This window comes from Pituophis catenifer, unplaced genomic scaffold (genome assembly GCF_029215685.1).
Source record: "Pituophis catenifer annectens isolate HBS135680 unplaced genomic scaffold, rPitCat1.0.hap2 SCAF_7, whole genome shotgun sequence".
Taxonomy (NCBI): domain Eukaryota; kingdom Metazoa; phylum Chordata; class Lepidosauria; order Squamata; family Colubridae; genus Pituophis; species Pituophis catenifer.
Window position 1 is genome coordinate 63,960,878 of NW_027256887.1, and position 20,510 is coordinate 63,981,387.

Here is a 20,510-nt window from a genome sequence, read left to right on the forward strand (position 1 = left end):
CAGCCAGCTATGACCCCACCCCCTGGGAGTCTGACAACCAATCAGGATACTCTTCCTGTGCCCCAGGAAATTCAAAGCCCAGAGCGGGCATAAAACCCAGGGAGTCGCAGTATCTCTGCCCTTTTCTGTTCAGGAACTCAAACCATGTGATCCTGTCCACCATTAAACCATCTTTCCAAGCAGTCTCCATGTTTCCAGTATTTTTCCCCACTTGGAGCTGAACCCAGAAGGATATTTATTCTAACACAACAATGTTATGTTTTAATAGTTTTAGAAACTGCATATAAAACTCAGTCAAGACCATTAACTCACCGAAACAAATCATTTTAATGGGCTGAAGTATTAGGGAAAGGACCAGCAGATTTCATGAAATTGGATTCCAATTCCAAGTAATCTTGGTACTGTTTCAAAAAAGGCTGTTTCCTGTGAATTCACACACTGAATTTACAACAATGGTAAGGTGCAAAGAATCCTCTTCTGAGAGACACATTCAGGAGGAAGGTTATGATGCTTGATGTATTTTAGGCTCTGTCATTTAGGCTTTAAAGATATATCCAGGAGTTTTGAGGCAGACATTTTCAAAGTTGCTTTGCATGCTATGGGTTAAGGTAGCTTGTCCGTGCACTCTGACACAGAAGTTATTATTTTAGAAATAATTGTGCCTTAACTACTTAATGATTATGATGAGGCCAGGCTCCAGGCATGTACCTTATTACAATGTAAGCAGTTACATTCAGTCTTCAAATGTACAAAACCAAGGAAAACCAATTCACTGATGATTCTACCATGTGTACATACAATGCAAAAAATCTGTGTCAAGCTATCAAATGTTATAATGTGAATCTTCATATTTGTAAATCAAAGCCACCTTTATTCCCATATATTCATCATTCCTTTAGTTTTCAATATTTGGGAATGACTTCTTTGCCACCAAAATAGCACTTTTCACATTCCTGATGAAACAACAAGAGTTTTGAAAGTACATCAGTGGTGGGTTGCCCCCGGTTCGCACTGGTTCTATAGAACCGGTAGTAAAACCGGCTGGAGGCTTCACCCACCGACCCCGACATCATCAGAATGCTTCTGCGCGCCCGCACGTGAAGCGAACACGCGCGGCCCCATTGTGAACTGGTAGTAAAGGTAAGTAGAACCCACCCCTGAAGAACATATACTAAAGTACATATACTAGGAAAAGTGTGTGCAAATGGAGCGCCCTAGAAGAAGACTTGCAGGACTGGCTACTGAAATGCTAGTTAGTTAGCTATGCTTGTATATAATCCTTTATAGGCCCTGTCTCCACTTCAGTTTGCTATGGAATTATTATATTTGACAATCCCAATTTTCTTCTTGGTTTACATGACATCCTCACTGGGCCTATGGTCCATGAGTGTGATAACATAGCCAGCATTAGGTACATCAGTTTTAAAATAGTTTTCCCTTTTCCTGTCCCACCAGGAAAATTTGAGTTGTATAAAATCCAAATACACTGTCACTCATCTTGGAAGTGAGATTAAGAGATATATATGTTTCTCACCATGTATCCAATTTTCACTTCCCTGTAACAAAATCAACAAATGCATATTCTTATCTGCATCCATTTGGGCTTCTTTAGACATTAATCCCTTGTAACAAACCACATACCATATCTCTCTTTCAACCAGCATTTACATCCATTACCCCATGTATAATAGACTTTTTGTCAAGATACACAAATTCATCTCCCTCCAATTTTTCATCATTTACACTGTATATATATATGTATGTATGTATATATATATATATGTGTGTGTATATACCATGTTTCCCTGAAAATAAGGCCCTGTCTTATTTTTTTTTTAACCCCGAAATAAGCACTTGGCCTTATTTTTGGGAAGGTCTTATTATTTTGGGGTGTGTGGAGCAAGACGGGGCTCCTCTTGCCATCTTAGTTCATGCGCTCAAAAGCCCAATTGGGCTTATTATCAGGGGATGCCTTATTTTCGGGGAAACAGCACCTGGTCTACCCCAATATGGGAGGGAGCATACTGCTTCCCTTTCACCTTTCAGCTCCAATCCAGGAGCCCTCAAGTAGTCACATTCACAACAAACCATTCTATACCAAATTTATATTTGCTGATAAAGAAATTACACACACACACACACACACACACACACATATATCAGATAGCTGTTCACTTTTTCATCCTATTCAACCATATCTCAGTAACCTGCTGAAGATCAAAAATGGAGATATGCCCCCCGCCTTGCATAAAGTTGTACTACATGTACCAATTTTGCTCACTGTCACTTGGTTATTTTTTTTAAATGTATTAATATGCCTTCCATTCTTATACTTACAATAGAACGTTAAAACAGAGAATAATTACAAATAAGATTAAAAACAAGAAAAATATAGTATAATTGATGTCAAACCACAATCATTCATGGTCCCAAATCATTGCAAGAGAGGCTTAGGAAACATCCGGGTCCAATGCACAGGGAAAGAACCAAGTTTGGTAGGTCTTTGGTAGAATTGGGATTATCTGAATCTTGGGAGTATGCTGTTCCAAATATCATAATATAGTAGGCTTGCCCTTTGTCCCACCAACTGGTAGTTTCGTAGAAAGGATCCAAAACATCCTATTGGATCTCATGTAATCAGAAAAAAAATCAGAAATAGATTGTTTTGCAAATAAACCAGCCCTGTGCCATGAAGGGCTCTATAGATGGCAGTCAGCACCATGAATAAAGAAAAAAAGCTCTTTGTGAAAAATCCTTTCAAAATTGTTGCCATAGCCAATCTCAGTCTTTTTAGGACAGTAAACTATACCAGGAGATAAAAAGAAACATGCTAGAAAAAACTCAGAAAGCCACTTTTAGATTGCTGTCAATAATTATGTCTGTGTAGTCATTGAATTAAGTTCTCCTCAAAACTATGCAAGTGAAATGTTCCCTGTCTGAGAAATATATTGGTATAAAATTTAATATTCAAAACACTATTTTTTGAAAATGACCATTCTTATATTATGACAGTAAATGGAAAACCAAAGCTCCAACCCTTTTGAAAGGCAAACTTCACTACTGAACATCTCTCTAAGAAGAGTACTCTGTTTACTTGAGTCCCCATAGCAACTCTAGCTCACAGATGGGAATGTGTTTCTTAGCAACCATCCTTGGTAATTACACATAGTTCCACTTCTTTGTCTCCCTGGACTTGGCAAGGACCTGCTTGATTCATGAGAACTCCACTGGCACCTCAGTTGAGACCATGGCAGCAGAGGTGAGATACATGTTTGTGAGGAAGTCTTAACTTTGTGCATCTTAGAGAAAAAGTAACCCCTCCCAGCCAGGCAGTTACACACAAAGGTGTTGATGCCCTATGACCTACACAAAGACACTTGGTTTTTAGGCCCAGGTCACAACAATAAGCCTTGCTGTGCTCTTGCTGCCAGTCCAGGCCACATGTGGCAGGCATGTGGGGCTCTCTTTGGCCACCTCTGGCAACTGCTTTGGAGCCACATTTGGTTGGCAACTCTGGGACATGCCTGGCATGTATATAGCTCATTTATCATCATAATTGTGCTTTTCCCAGCCAGAGGTTTTGTAAACCTGGCCAGGCATCTGTATGAGCCTAAAAAGACCAGTGGCTTGTTTCAGGGTCAGAAGGGGCTTGTGGAAATTAGTCCCTTACTTGAGTACCAGCAGACACCAGAGATGGGTAGCCCCTTCCTCCATTATGGACATGACCCTGAGGAGATTAGCCCTGTGCTCCGATACCTACAACATCCTGAAGAATTTACTGTCTTGTATCAACAACCACCAAAGTCTGAGGCAGAGATTGATACTGCAATCCAGCAGTCAGAGGAAATCAGTCCTGTGCTCCAGTATCTACAACAGCTGGAGGAAATTGGCAGCAACCTGCTTCAACGGGACAGCTGCCACATATCTTCCTGCCCAAGAATTGTCAACAAACTGGAGACTCAGGTGAAATACATGGGGACTGGCCAAGTCTATCTTTGCAACTTTTTCAGGTCTTCAGGGGGAAGCAAACAAAATATTGTACCTATAGTGCTGATTTGGAGGCAAGGAAATAAGGGAAGATAAAGATCTATATTCAGCAAAGATCCATGAGTTAAATCTTAAAAGGCCTTAGTTTTATCTTGCCAATATATCTAAGCAAGTGCAATTGAAATTCACCAATTTCAGCACTGAAATAATGAAGGATAATTTTGTTGGTCCTGAAAATCCTTCTCAATATTGTGTATGATGCAGTTCTTCACCTCATGTTTAATATGTTACATTAGTTCAGTAAACATTGTCTAAAGCAGAGGTGTCGATCTCAAGGCCCGAGGGCCGGATCTGGCCCATGGGATGTTTAGATCTAGTCCGCGGGGCTGCTCTGGAAACAGTGAAGGACTGGCCCGTGGTGCTTCTGCCAGTGAAAACAGAGCTTGGGAGGGCCGCTTGCTCTGTTTTCGCTGGCAGAGAGTTGCAGGAGGCCGTCACAGCCAAAAATGGCAGCCCTCCTGAGCTCCATTTTCGCTGGCAGAGGGTTACAGGAGGCCATTGGGAGCCTGTTTTCTCTGGCAGAGTGCTTCGGCCACCACAGGCGCCCCCAACACAAGTGACATTGAGCTGACCACCCTGGCCACGCCCACTCCAGCCGCCCAAGGTCAAACACAACCCTGATGTGGCCTTCAATGAAATCGAGTTTGATTCCCCTTGTCTAAAGTAAATATACAGTGTGTATGTGTGTGTATATATACATATACACACATTAATACGTATATTAAGTGAAGTTCAAGGGTAATATTCATATCGGTATTATAAAATGGTCAGGATGTGGAGATTAGTTAATCTGCCAATCTTATTGTCATAATTATGAAGGTAATAACTAGGCTAGGAATTGTGGTAAGTCATTTCCTGTGTAGCCAATTAAAGTGCCTTCCTTTTTTAAAATTTTTTGAATTTATATGCCACTTCAATCACCAATATAATTATAGAAATCATACATATTAGATTTGGAATTGTTGTATCTTTTGATCTTATTAAATCTTGCTTGCCTGATCTTCTTAACTTTATAATTTCTCACTTATATCCCTCTGTAAATGAAACTCTAAATATTTAGCAGATCTATCCTTTGTAATGTGGTTAAGATTTTTTAAATCTATTCTGTTTTCTCACCATTCTACTTCTGTTTCTATTCCTGAATTAAAATCCTTCCTTTCTGAGTAGATTTTTATCAAGCAGTTATACCACTTTATTCTTAGATGCTCCAGATGAAAATATCCTCTATTCTCTTTTCATATTTTGTTTTAAATCTAAATTCCTTTTGTATCATGCTTAGATTATTTTTGCTATTTAGTGTAAATGGGAACTTGATTAACTTTATACAGTGCCTGGCCCTAGAACATAAAATACAATTTTATGGAGTATACAACATTTATCCTTTCTGGGACCGACAAATTGATTTGGGTGGGTTGGATATAACTTTGTAGAAATAAAAAGTTAATTCTTACTCATATTTTCAAAAATCTTATAAGCAAGCTCAAGTTCTATATACATATCATTTTGAAAAAGAGGTTTATGGAAAAGCTTTTTAGTCAATAGCTGATTGGACAATTGGCTTATTTCTACTTCCAAATCCCAACCAACAGAACTAGTTAGCATTTTTTCCACAATCTTGCTTGAATCTTCATGAATGCATGAAGAAATGCTTGGCATCACTAGTCCCTAATAATAACTTGCAGCTCTTACAGGACATTCCTGTAATTATTTGATCTTATATTCTTATTCATTCTCTTCTACTTCCAGTTCCATCAAATTTATTAAACTTCATTGTTTTTTCTAGTCCATTATCTGCTTATAGGATGATTTCTGCTTACTGATTATGACATTAGAGAGAACAATGTTTATTTGGTCCAGGATTGGTTTTCTGTTACTGCCTGTCTACAAATCCATAATTGGAAGACATCTATTTTCTTTAACTATTGGAGAAGGAACAAATAAATACCGTAGGCTTGATGTATTTGGGAAGAACTGGTTAAGCTGAAGAATAAGGGTGGCTACTTTTGAAACCATAATCAATGGTTATAGGAGAGGAAAGGTCAACCATTGGCCTCTTACCTGTGAAATTTGCAAGATTCGCCCACCAAGTCATGCCCACAGAACTGGTAGTAAAGAATTTTGAATCCCACCACTGTATTATACCTCTTTTAACGTTCGGCCCTTCTTAGCCTCCCCTGAAAAATAATAAGTTGAAAAAATTGGCAATGGTCATATGAGCAGCAGCATAATAGGAGTAATTTCCTCCTTTGTCCCCAGACTCTTGACATAACGCTTTGGAAAAAGTAGTCAACTTCAGAAAGCTTGTCAGACTTACTTTATGACAATGTTTTTTCCAGTTCAGCATCAGTAAGCATAGCGGTTATGGGATGTATTTTCAAGACCTGCCCTTCTATTCTGTGTTTACCTGGGACTTAAAAGGAGATTCAATGCTAAAGTGGGTTTTTTTTTTCTTTTTATTTAATCCAAAATACAATGCACTCAGTGTATTTAGTACATAGTACTACTTTTAAAAGTATAATAAAATACTGCATAATTTAATGCAATACATATAATTATAAAACACAATACCAATAAAAGCTGATGTTCAAATGTCTATCGAAAAATCAGATAATATATTCAGAGTGAATTGCAGATTTAATTGATTCTAAATATTAAAACAATGGTTTTACTATTTGGGCTTAAACAAGGCATACAAATTCTCAGATCCTTATTTGTGCTGGAACTTACAAGTATTTCACATGTAAATAATCCATACTTTATTTCTTTTGGGGGGGCGTAACAGGTGCCCATGGACACAGCCTTCCCAATGCCTGCCAACACATATCATGTAAACAAAGTGACCTATCGTCCAGCAGGTAGGAAATATATAATTGATGGGAAGTTTCTATTTTCTCTACTGTTTAGTGAAGACTGATTTAGATTCCTAGATTCTATGAGCTATTTGCTAACGTCTGATCAATCTTTTGTGAAACTATAAGGAAAAGCAAAATACGTGACCATTGTCCCAACCACTACCTCCAGACATGCTAGATTGTCATTTTCAGAATTTCTTCCCTAGCCAGGCGGGAATTCTGAAAGTTATGTTCCCATAAATCTGGAGGATGTCTGAATTCAAATTATTAGTTCAAACCTAGCAATCCATAATTTCACCAAGACTAGATGGTGATGTGTAGAGAGACTCAAGTCCAATTTAAACTGTGATATTTTTATAAGCTTTAGGCTTGATCTTGCACCTTATAACTTGATATTACAGTACAAGTGTGTATTTGCTGTGCACTGCTATCTATTGATAAGGCCATCCATGTGAAGATACCAATCACCATGTTGCAGGCTTGGAGTTTTTTTCTTTCATCTATGGTGCTACAACCTCCATAAATGTTAGTGTAGTAGAATCTGGAATGCACGTTCAATGTCTGATAAATCTTCTTTTCATTAAAGAACAGGGGAAATGGCTATGGGAGCTGAGGGTCTGGTCAACTTCACTGCCAAAGAGATCCATAGGATGCAGAAGAAATAGTCCCAGAAGAAATTAGGAGAAGCAATTGAAACCTTAATGTTCATCAACATGGAACATTTCATTTTAGATGAATTCAAGTGCTAATATGAAAGGGGAAGAAACTCGGTTGACTTTTTCAAAATCATGCATGATTTTACTATTCCTCCATCATTTCTTGCCTTGTCCACATTTTTTTCAAGCTAAGAAGTCTAAATACTTTACTTTTTTTTCACTCCATCATTTCAGTCAATTGTTCAGTTTTGTTTTAGGCTTGTGTGTGTGTATACCTTTCAAAATTGTATAATATATTTATCAATAAATGTTAATCTTAACATTAGCAGTTCAGTGGTTCGAATCCCTAGTGTCGCATAATGGAGTGAGCTCCTGTTACTTGTCCCAGCTTCTGCCAACCTAGCAGTTTGAAAGCATCTAAAAAAAATGCAAGTAGAAAAATAGAGACCACTTTTGGTGGGAAGGTAACAGCGTTCTGTGCGCCTTTGGCATTTAGTCATGCCAGCCACATGACCACGGAGACGTCTTCGGACAGCGATGGCTCTTCAGCTTTGAAACGGAGATGAGCACCGTCCGCTAGAGTCAGGAACAACTAGCACATATGTGTGAGGGGAACCTTTACCTAATATTTTATTCTCTGTATTCCAGAAAATCCTGGCTATAAAAACAAGGAGCAGGTCACATACAACAAAGCTGGGGTGCCATCCAGCAAAGCACATCCCTCAAGGACCTCCAGTGCAAGCTCTTGGGACAGCTCCAAGAATCTAGAAGGAGATAAAACAAGAGACGAATTCCTCTGCCCGACACCTCCTTCCACACAGCACTTTCCAGCAAAAAGCCACAATAAACAGAACCACAATTCCAAAGCTCCTGCTGTCCAATATATTCACCACGAATCACCTAAAGTATGTGTTGGAAGAAAGGATAGCTTTGACAGCAAAATTTGTCTTGGAAATCACCAGAAGGGAAGGGCTGTGGGTTCCCAAGACCATGCCAAGTCTGTCCAAGAAAAAACAGAACCCATCAGTTTTAATTCAGCTGAATCAACAGGCAAATTACATCATTCTGTACGAACTGAGTTGCTCAGCTCCCCCACAAAAAACATAAAGAGCAGCTATGAAGACACTGAAGAAGTCAAGACTGTTTTGAATGCCAAAGACTCCTTGGCTTCAGGTATACAAAATGTTAAAGCGGAAGGGAAGTCCCTTCAGGAAAAGAAAAACAGTCTGGTGCCTGCCAATATCAAAGCCAAATATGGCACCACAGTAGTGGAGAAGCTGATATCAGAGGAACAGGTAAACAAAATAATTTCAATTGAGGGCATGATCATTAATAGCACTCATAGTTGGTGCCCTTAGATCAGGGGTGTCAAACTTAATTTCATTGAGGGCTGCATCAGGGTTGTGTTTGACCTTGGGGGGCATGGCCGGGGGGGGCATGGCCAGCTCGACGTCACTCATGTTGGGGGCACTTGTGGTGGCCCGAGGACTCTGCCAGTGAAAACAGGCTCCCGAACTCCGTTTTTGGCTGAGACAGCCTCCTGCAACCCTCTGCCAGCAAAAATGGAGCTAGGGAGGGTGGCCCACGGCCTTTGCATGTTCCGTTTTCGGTTGCAATGGCCTCCTGCAACACTCTCCCAGCACAAAGGAGCTTGAAGGGATGCCTGCAGCCCTCACGACCTCTATTTTCGCTGGCAGAGGCACTGCAGGCTGGTTCTTTGCAATTTCCAGGGCAGCCCCGTGGGCCAAATCTAAGCACCCCACGGGCCAGATTCAGTCCCTGGGCCTTGAGTTTGACATCCCTGCCTTAGATGTTTTGAACTTCAGCTTGCATAAACTTCAGGTGAAGAAACCAAATCTTGGGTCATCTTAAGAATAATAACTCTACTATCACACAAATTTACATGGCCCATTGCTGCCATCAGATGCACTAAATACAGATAATCCTTGACTTCTGACCACAATTGAGCCCAGAATTTATGTTGCTAAATGAGAAATTTGTTAAATGAGTTTTGCCCCATTTTATGACTTTTCTTGCCACGTTTGTTAAGGGAATCACTGCAATTGTTAACTTAGTAATACGGTTGTTAAGTGAATCAGGCTTCCCCATTGACTGCCTGTCAGCAGGTCACAAAAGATGATCACATGACCCCAGGACACTGCAACTGTCATAAACATGAACCAGTTGTCAAGAATCCAAATGTAAATCATGTGATCACAGGGATAAGACAATGGTTATAATTGTGAAAAATGGTCATAAGTCATTTTTTTTGTTGTAACTTCGAACAGTCATTAAATGAACTGTTGTAAGTTGAGGACTAACTGTATAGTGCAGATAATGGAGTATTATATATTTACACACAGTTGTTGGCAAGGATGAGAAAAGAGGAGAAAATGGTGGAAGGAGAGAATTATGGTAGCTATTATCAGTTACATGCAGATATAAAGAAAGCAAGTTAAGAAAGTTAAATGTGGTACAGACATTCTTGCAACTGAACATGGTTAGAATGGAGATTTTACAATACCACTGATGTAAAATGTGTTAATCTGACACAACTGTGGAACATCCCATTTCCTTCTGGATCTGGACCGTGCTGTGTGGGAATGGCATTGGTTCTGGTCTTGAGGTTTCTAAAAATAAATACTCTGAACTGGAAGGGATTTGGAGCATGATCCAGCCCATTCCACCACCTCCTGGCTTGTTTCATCCAGAAAGCAGTTCAAAACCTTCCTTTGGAGGATTTACTTATGGAAACTCCCAGACTGACCCATAGAACTGCATGGTGCGGAAAAGTCTATTCATACTCCTGAGGCTTTACAAGTTCAACAATCACTCACATGAAATTAGCCTATGGTATTTGTTATGTTAGACTAGAAAGTATTTGTAGAAAAAGCAATATAGGTTCCTGTGTTTTACACATTATATTTCTTCGCAAAGCTAATTCTGAGATTCACATGCATTACATTCTATTTATAATAATATCACTGTAGTTTGTATATTAGATAAAACATATGCTTTTTGTTAATCTACAGCTTAGAAATTTTAGAAACGCATTCTTCAGTTAGGGCAGCCTTCCAGATGCTTTCCAGATACGATATCCATACTGTTGTCCATCACCTCCAACCAGCATAGATAATGGTATCAAGCTGAGAAAAATGGTGTTAGGCTTTTTTATTTTCACCTGGAAAATTGTGGTTACTTTAGTGATGCTTAGCTGAAGAACACCTCTTGAATTTATAGCCCTGTCTTTTGAGGAAACAGATATTATATTGTAAGGAATTTATGTAACTATAGTATAATGCTAAATATTAGCTGAATAATTAACCAGGGAGTTGGAAAGCAGGACCTCATTTACATCAAGAGCAATATATAGTTTAAAGAAATGTATAAGAAATGCTTTGAAAATGTTCAGTTATATAACTGAAAAGACACAAAGCCAATGTCACATATATTTACAGTATTGATTTATATTTATTAAAACTATACCACCAATTTTTTACAATTCACAGTCCTTTGCAACAATAAAAGCACAAAATACATAATAAAATAGAAAGAATAAATACATACAACAATCAACTAGGCAAAACAGTTCAATAAAAACATATCCATTTCAGATCACAGCAATCATATTATCCCATCCATATGAAGTGGCGTTTGCTCTCAAAAGCTTTCAGAGTCGTTCAAATTGTTCAAATTGAGCTTTAAGAGGTTGGCTTTAATAGTTTTATGGAGCAATGTCTAATTCTGCGGCAGTCCAGTTTCCATGGGGTGACTATTCAATAGGGAAAGGGCCATGACAGAGAAGTACCAGCCCTAGGCATCCAGCAATCTAAATTTTCACACTGAAGATAAGAACCCCAGCTGGTTCTGGAGAAGAGGGTCCTATTAGAGCCAAGTCATGTAGTGCTTTAAAATAAAAAGTAATACTGTACCTTTGTACTCTAAAATCTATTGATAGTTTTTAAAAAGTGATCACAATATAGTGTAAAAGGACGGAAACATTTCTCGGCCACCAACATGCAAGCATTTTGCACTAATGAGCAAGTCTTCCAAGTATTCCATTTATATCAAGTAAAGTGACAAACATACAGCTCTGATTTATCTTTTAAGAAAAGTTGAATTTTATAAATCTTGATTTTTAAAGGAAAAAAATTCATTAAAATTAACTGCAGTCCAGTTAGGGTTTTGGGTTTTTTTCTTTTTTCTTTTTTTCTTTTTTCTTTTGTTTTTGACATAAATCCAAAACAAGAAAAGCCTACTTTTGGCCAAATTTGATGAGCTTAACCCAGTGGTGAAATCTAATTTTTTTTATTACCAGTTCTGTGGGTGTGGCTTGGTGGGCGTGGTATGGTTTGGTGGGTGTGGCAGAGGAAGGATACTGAAAAGTCTTCATTCCCATCTCACTCCATGGGAAGGATACTGCAAAATCTCCAAACTACTCTGGGGGCCAACCAGAGGTGGTATTTGCCAGTTCTCCAAACTACTCAAAATTTCCACTACCGGTTCTCCGAACTGCTCAAAATTTCTGCTACCGGTTCTCCAGAACCTGTCAGAACCTGTTGGATTTCACCCCTGGCTTAACCATCTGGGGAATGGAAATTATCACTAGTTCTCTAAGTATGCTAAAACATGTTTGACAATGGCAAGCAACTTGGGATGCAAAGTGGAGATTAAATTTCATCATATCACACACACACACACATATATATATATATATTCCAGGCACGGCGTGCTCTTTGTGAAGCTGGACTGATCCAAGGACAGAAAAGACTCAGTGACTGGCCATTCAAAACTCTTGAGAACCCTATGACAGCTTCACCTTATGCTGATTATTATGAACTGGGTTATAATCTGAGATCCAACATTTTCCAAGGTGAGCTAGACAGATCTCCATGCTTTCTGTTTTGGTCTTACAAGTAATCCTCGACTTACGACCACAACTGGGACCATAATTCCCATTGTAAGTCATTTTGGTCATAAATTGAGTCAGAACCGACTTTAGGACAATTTTTATGGTAGCTGTAAAGAAAACCACATGGTTATTAAGCAAATCAGGTGGCTGCTAAGGAAATCCAACTTTCACAATGGGTGTTTTTTTGTTGGAAATTGGCAAAAAGGTTTCAGTTCATGGTTATGTGACTGCAAGACACATTGCAACCAGTTGTAAACACCAAGCACCCAAATTGCAATCACCTGACTGTGGGGATGATACAACAGTCATAAGTGTGACTACAGTTCATAAGTCACTTTTCTGAGGCTGTTTTAACTTTGAACAGTCATTAAATGAATGGTTGCAGGTTGGGGACTACTTGTAATAATAGCATGATTTGGTGCTAGTAATTTAAGAGACCCCCTTCTTCCTTCAGAGGAATCATTTTCACAAATAAAGAGTTGTTTTGCTTTTAATTTTTCTGCTTGTGGGGTCAAAATGTCATCTTCAATGTAATCTGAGAGTTATTAACGTGGTGTCCTGCAGGCTTCTGCTTGTGCCAGTCACTATCTCAGTGGCAAGGGGCATTAAGCATTGTTATTCAAAACACTAAAGTTGCCTTTTGGATTTTTTGTTTGTTTGTTTGTTTGTTTTGCTTAATATGCAAATGTTCATATCAAAAAGTACAATATTTCTTCCAAGAAAAGATTTGAACCCAACTCCAAATTATAGTCAGCATCAGATATAAAAATCTGTCACTGTTTAAAATTCAAAACAGTATCATTAACTTTTTCCTGTTTGTCCTCGATCTCTGTCGATTCCAGTGATTCAGGGCAAAAATTATTATAGCAGAAGTGAACAATGTCCAAATATTCTTTCTTTAGGCGGACCATTAGAAACTAAAAGCTTGATGAAGGATTCTTATACTCCTGATGTAATAAAGAGGGCAGTACGGGATCCCAAACGTTGGCATGGAAGGAAGACTGATGATCTAGGTAAGGAAATCTGAGAACTACATGCTTAGCTTCTCTTCCTGTCAATGTTATGAGTGGATTATGTATACATCTTCAGTATTACTATAATCTAAATATTTTGATTTCATTCATTTCCTAGTTTATGAACCTCAAACAATGTGCTCAGGAACAGATTTAAAATAGTTTATATGAATTTCGGTACAGTATTCCCTTTCAGTGATCCTTACATAATTTCACTACAATGTTTACAAAAGCAGTTTTGCTGTTGCTTTTTCACTGGTGGCTCTTTTCTAGCTTCTCCAAAAAGTTAAGGATGTAGAACTCAATTAAAAAAAAAAAAATCCAGTCCAGCAATGATTCTGAATCAGCATTGGGAGATTTTTTTTTAGCATCAAAAAATTATGTAGAAAATTCTTGAATTTGTAGCTTGTCCAATAACTTTTGATGACAAATGATGATTGTTGCCGTTGTTGTTTTCTATCTCATCAGGGAGATGGTTCCAGAAAAATGCCCTCAATCTTAACCTGCAGAAAGCTTTGGAGCAAAAATATGGGGAAAAGAACAAAGGCAGCAAATCCTAAAAAGGCATTAAAGAGGCATATGAGCCCTTGGTGAAAGTTATCTGCCTCTCCCTCGCAGTGAAATAAATCTCATTGCAGTCTCTGTCCTTCAATGTACATATCTATATTGATAACACTACAAGTAAGTTCAATTCAGATGAATAGGGAAAGCCTGTTTGTCTTACTACTGACACTTTATAGACACTTGATCACACAAATCAGCATATAAAGTTTTCAAAGGTCAGAATTACGTCACTATTTGCTAATTTCAAGAGGCAACCAAATGTACTGTTCATGGATCCAGTTTAAAAGTTGGTGACTCTTCATTAGTCATGTAACAGATGAAAGCTTTCCAAAAATGTTATACAGAAGGTATAGACTTCTTTTTAATTGCACATGAAAAAAAAAATCATAAAAATGATTGGATAGTTCTGGGGTGGTTGCAGTGGTGAAATCCATTTTTTTTTACTACCGGTTCTGTGGGCGTGGCTTGGTGGGCGTGGCAGAGGAAGGATACTGAAAAGTCTCCATTCCCACCTCACTCCATGGGAAGGATACTGCAAAATCGCCATTCCCACCCTACTCTGGGGCCAGCCAAATGTGGTATTTGCCGGTTCTCCGAACTATTAAAAATTTCCGCTACCGGTTCTCTGAAATGCTCAAAATTTCTGCTGCCGTTTCTCCAGAACCTGTCAGAACCTGCTAGATTTCACCCCTGGGTCGTTGATATCCTAAATAATCAGTCCAACTGCAGGCTGATATCTGCATAGGGAAGTCCAACCTTTATTGGTAGAAGTGGATGTAGTATGAAAACAATGCAATAGTGCCCAAAATATTGCCTCTGCAATGAGGACGTTTTCCATAGTGAAGCATGTTTTTGCAGGGTAAAGTTTTTATTAACAAAATTCATTGCACAAGACAATAATTATTGATTTCTTCCCAGCAGGCATTTCCCTTCTAATAAGAGTTTGTGTTGTTGAGAATTATATGAAAGAAATCCAGTGACTGTTATACATCAAAAGCAAAGTCATATTATTATATTTGTATCTATGTTAAAAATTCATATTTGCACTTCTTTCTCCTGTATCTTCTATGCAGTAGATTGGATGTCCTTCCCTTTGGGGCAGGAGGCCTAGTTTCCTTCTCTCTCCGACTTTGGCAGTATATATTTGACATCAGTTTGTTTTTTTCTGATTATGCAAAAAATAATCCTTCCATAGCACAAAAGAGAATGTGATTATGTATCTAAGGGCTAGGGAGTTTTTATTGAGGAACATTTTTCAAATGTCTTGGCAGATCTGGGAGATGACCTGTACCTTACTGTCAGGAAATTTTGTCTCCAAAGGTGATTTGGTGACTTTTTGAAAGATTTCTGGAGGCTGGTGGCCCACAGGTGCTTCTTGACTCTTACAGTCTCCCTTGGTTTTAGAGCCAGGAAAGAAACAGTATTCACCTTCTTGATATAAGAAAACAGGGCTTCTGCCTCCAACACTGAATATAAGAATGTCCTGCTTAGATTCCTCCATGGCAAAAACTAATTCATCCTTTGACACAGAACCCGAGATAGCAGAAAAGCTCATAAGATAGTCATTAGATTCTTCCTGGGATTTTGCTGAGCGATCACCAATACCTTGATCCATAACTGGGAGAATTGGTTTGGATGTATTTCGACATAACTCTGAATTTGAGAGATTTTCATTAGTTTTGGGCATGTGTGCAGAAACTATAGCTGTATTAGCACAAGGAAGCATCCCTTCCTCTGAGGCCAACTCAGATAATGGCCATAAACACCCCTTTTCTTTGCTTATTGATATATCAACTGTAGTTATGTAATCTAGTGGCAAATTTTGACAGTGGCTATTTGAGCTGGGAAGACACTCTGTAGTTTTCTCATTCTCCAACTGTCCACTTGCCTCCTGGGTTTGAGTTGGTTCTTGTCCTGTAGGAAATGACAGCTTCTCTTTCACCTGCTGATGTACATTAGACAATAAAGTATTTTCCTTTCCCCCTCCTGGCTGTTGCTGAAGAGACAATGAAGGCTGTAATAATCCCATAGACTGCAAAGATACTGGGGTTTCCTTCAGTTCTGAAGGAGTAACTTTCAAATCCTGCTGAACGGTATGTGCAACCAACTCCCCAGAGGAATATATGTATGGGCCATTAAAATCAAATATTTGTGTATTGTTATTAGGACAAATCTGGACATCGTTGGCTTTGTTGAGAAGCTCTGTCTTTTTTGTATTCTGAGACCAAAGCAACTGTGGTGTTTTCTTTAACCCATCTTCAATAGCTGCTGGGCTGCCAATCAGTAATTCCCTGTAACAGGGAAGAAAGTAACCAAAGGACAATTATTATTTATAAAGAGAGCCTCAAATAGAAGACATCAAGGCTTGGATGAGAAAGAAATGGCAGGTGGGACAATAGAAAATGTATTTGAGAGAACTAAATGATACTTTGTACAGGTAGTCCTCAATTTACAACTGTTTAGTGACTGTTCGAAGTTACAACAGAAAAAAGTGACTTGTGACTATTTTTCACATTTACGACCGTTGAGGCATCTCCATGGTCACGTCATTAAAATTCAGATGCTTGGCAACGGAATCATATTTATGACAGGTGCAGTGTCCCAGGGTCATGTGATCATCTTTTGCAATGGGGAAGCCAGATTCACTTAACAACGGTATTGGTAACTTAACTGCAGTAATTCACTTAACAACTATGGCAAGAAAGGTAGTAAAATGAGACAAAACTCAACTACCAAACATCTCACTTAGCAACAGAAATTTTGGGCTCAATTATCGTAAGTCGAGGAGTACCTGTGTTTAAAACTACATCAAAGTCTTCCGGTTTCCTGAAAGTTTGCTTTTTCTTTGCAAAATAGGATTTTATATTTCAAGCTCATTCACAGGATGCTTTAGAGCAGGGGTCTGCAACCTTAAACACTCAAAGAGCCATTTGGACCTGTTTCCCACAGAAAAGAAAACACCGGGAGCCACAAAACCCTTCCCGTGCCTGACTATTTCTTGAGCGGCCACAAAACTAGCATATGTAGTTGAATGAAACGTTCTGTTTTCTTCTGAAACTTTTCTTTTCTTGGATTTATCCATGGTTGGCCTACCAGAGGTTGAAAAGCTCAATAAATTGCGTGCCGACGGGTGTCGCACATTGGCAGTTGTAACACATATTTTGAGTGACAGGGAGCTGCAGCAGAGAGGTGAAAGAGCTACATGCGACTCCAGAACCGCAGGTTGCAGACCCCTGCTTTAGAGCAATATTTTTCAAATTTAAAGTATGTGAAGCCAGACCCGTGCAGACTGATAGAGGCAAATGAAATAACACAAACAGCCATAACATTCCATTTTTAAAAGTATTCTCAAATGGCAGAAGAAATGTTCTGCACCAAGACTTTTTCATGGTCCCAGATATAAGGCAAAAAATGTTATTGCAACCTTTATGATTTGTAAATAATACCTGCTCTGCTAGTTTAATAGATACACAGATCAAATCAGCATGTGTTTAAAACCATTAAAACAATCACTATAGGTCATCATTGACTTAGACCTCTAATTGAGCCTAGAATTATAGCCATAAGTTGTCACCATGTGAGTGGACCCAATTTTATGACATTTTTTGCAACGGTCATTAAGTAAACTCTACAGTTGTTAAGCAAATCCATGTTATCCAGTGGGCATTTTTTTGCCACAAAACAGAAGCAAATGAGAGAAACCAGCAAAAAACATCAAAAATCACACTACCCTGGGATGCTGCAAATGCCCATGAAGTTGAGCAGGTTGCCAAGTGGCCAAAAAGTAACCCCTGACTGCAGGCAGGTGTGGCTGTCATAACTTCAAACTTAAGTCGCAACTAACTTTTTGGAGGAGAGTCCATCATAATTTCTAACAGGCATTTAGTGTCCAGTCATAAATTAGGGACTACCTGTATATGACTATGTAACATTCATTGCTATAGTAACAGTCGATTTTTACTTCTCTCTCATGGATTAGAACTTCCTCCCAAAACTTCCTAAATTTGTGATGTTGCCCAGCCTTTCCAAAATCTCAAACTGATGCACCGTTATCATGAATTTCTGGGACTTGTTCATAGAGAAATACAAAGTTGCTGTGCTGTATGGAACCATTGCATTACTGTGTAGTGTTTCTTATCAGTTTCATGAATTTATGGTCAAAATACTTTTTTTTTTTTTACAACTTCATAATCTTTCTCATTGACTGAATTTAAGATCCAATCTACAGTGTTTTTGTTTTGTTTAAAGCAATCATTGTAATCTCTGGCTCCTCCATAAGCAAACAGCCTAATTCATTCTCCTGGTTATATTTTTCTTTTAATATTTTATGCTGCTCCATAAACATTTACAATTTTTTTTTCAAGAGGACTGCAGCTTCTATGGGTTGCTAAGTAAACTGTCAGTCTTAAAGTATTCCTTGATAGATTGGTTTCAGAGTCCAACTGCCTGCTTGCAAGTTTAAAGTACAAACCAGCTACCAATTATTGAGGACCAAAAAAGGGTTAATTGCTAGCTCTTTGAATCTACAAAACAGAGTACTTAAAATTCACTTGGTCAGAAACCTCAGCAGGCAGGAAAGTATTGACTTTTTACTGAAAAGTTACTTGAGATGTGCAAATACAAACATATATAAGCCTGTCTATACTTTTCAATTTTCAATTTCACTTTTTCACAAATCTGAACACTAAAGAAAATTACTGGAGTTTTTAAAAATGGTAGCAATTAGAATCCACAAAGGATATGCTCTGATATGATTAAAAAGCATTTGGCCTGTCTTATACATTCCTAATATGTTGGGTTTTGCCTCAGTTTCAGATTTTTATATACAGTAATAATTAGAAGTACCGTATATTTATTGTGTCTTCTAAAGATAATTGAATTTTCAGGAAATACTGTGAGTGTAGTTCCCTCTGCATACAAGGCATAGATTGTGCCTAGCATAGATCCTGTTTAAATCCTAGTTGTTAATAGCAATAGCATTTAAATTTATATACTGCTACATAGTGCTTTACAGCCCTCTCTAAGCAGTTTATAAAATCAGCATATTGCCCTCAACAATCTGGGTCTTCATTTTACCAACCTCAGAAGGATGGAAGTCAACCTTGAGCCAGTCAGGATCAAACTGCTGGCAGTGGGCAGAGTTAGCCTGTAATACTTCATTCTAACCACTGCACCACTATCACTCTTTAAATAATTGAATATAGGCTTTCATAGATTAATCTGAGCTCTAATTTCCTCTCTTTGGATTTATGGTGTGTGGAACATTAATTAGCTCCACACCAAATACAATACTAGGGATTTCAGAGTTAATAGTTCACTTCTTTTATAGTTTTCTGAAGATGTTTTGAACTGGACTTCCAGTAGCGTGTTTCTCAGCTTTGTATACTCACTTCTCCAGTTTACTGGAATGGTGGATTCCTTCCTTTGCTAAAGCACTGGTATCTTCTGAATGGTTTGCCAATTGCACTTTCTAAAATGAAACAAGAATAGATTGCAGCCCAATCTAGATTAAAATGCTAGAAGAAAGAGAAGTTCAAAAAGACCTGTACACACAACACATTTGTAATACTGCATCCAGTTTTGATCACCACAGTACAAAAAAGATGTTGAGACTTTTTAAAGGTTGCAGAGAAGAGCAACTAAGATGATTAGGGGGCTAGAGACTAAAACACATGGCAAACATTTGCAAGAACTGGGTATGATGAAGAAAATGATTAGGGGGTGATATGATTGTAATCTTCCAATATTTGAGGGGCTGTCACATGAAAAAGCCAACATTCTCTAAAGCACCTGAAGGCAGGAAAAGAAGTGACAGATAGAAATTTATCAAAGCAAGATCCAACCTAGACTTAAGGAGAAATTTCCTGACAGAACAATTAATCAGTGGAATGGCTTGGCTCTATCACAAGAGGCTTTTAAGAAGAAATCAGACAGCCATTTGTTTGGAATGGTATAGGGTCTCATGTTTGAGCAGGGGGTTGGACTAGAAGACCTCCAAGGTCCCTTCCAATTCGGTTATTTTGTATTCTGTAAACCTAAACATCTCAACATGTTTTTCATATCTAGTAGCGTCCTACAGCAGTTCTGTATCTAAAGACTTGGTATTCATATGCAACTGACTTCACACACACAGAATTCTTCTCTTCTACACTGCATAGTTTGTTTAGGTATGCAGGGTAAATCTAAGACTTGCTATTTCGAATAGAAAGTGGCTACAACAGCAGTTTCAAGCTAAGCAGGTTTAGGCATGCTTTTGCCTATTTCCTAGGCTGATTTGTCCTTCTTACCCAGATTCCCCTGATCCGCCATTTTACATTTTTTATAAGTGAATGTTGGGGAGGAAAAAAATATTCAGGGATGTAAAATATGCTATTTGATTCCCCCAATTCCTAAAAAAATCCTTAGTAATCCAAAAAACCAAACAGAATAAATAAACTTTAACTAAATTAAGAGATTATCTTTTTTG

At 38.3% G+C, this 20,510-nt stretch overlaps 1 protein-coding gene across 1 annotated transcript; it reads left to right on the forward strand.

Moving 5' to 3' along the window:
• The first annotated feature begins 6,835 nt into the window (after nucleotides 1–6,835).
• On the forward strand, nucleotides 6,836–14,040 carry CIMIP4 (ciliary microtubule inner protein 4). Its single transcript, XM_070947895.1, has 6 exons — nucleotides 6,836–6,902; nucleotides 8,204–8,460; nucleotides 8,665–8,850; nucleotides 12,278–12,428; nucleotides 13,370–13,480; nucleotides 13,949–14,040. Exons 1-6 carry the CDS (start codon nucleotides 6,836–6,838, stop codon nucleotides 14,038–14,040), a joined length of 864 nt encoding a protein of 287 aa, XP_070803996.1.
• The last annotated feature ends 6,470 nt before the right edge of the window (nucleotides 14,041–20,510 follow it).

Excerpts from the sequence above, each read along its gene's own strand:
- CIMIP4 (XM_070947895.1), top strand. The coding sequence starts at position 6,836 with ATGGACACAGCCTTCCCAATGCCTGCCAACACATATCATGTAAACAAA. Across the intron at positions 6,903-8,203 it reads AGTGACCTATCGTCCAGCAG|AAAATCCTGGCTATAAAAAC; the intron begins GTAGGAAATATA and ends TCTGTATTCCAG. Across the intron at positions 8,851-12,277 it reads AGCTGATATCAGAGGAACAG|GCACGGCGTGCTCTTTGTGA; the intron begins GTAAACAAAATA and ends TATATATTCCAG.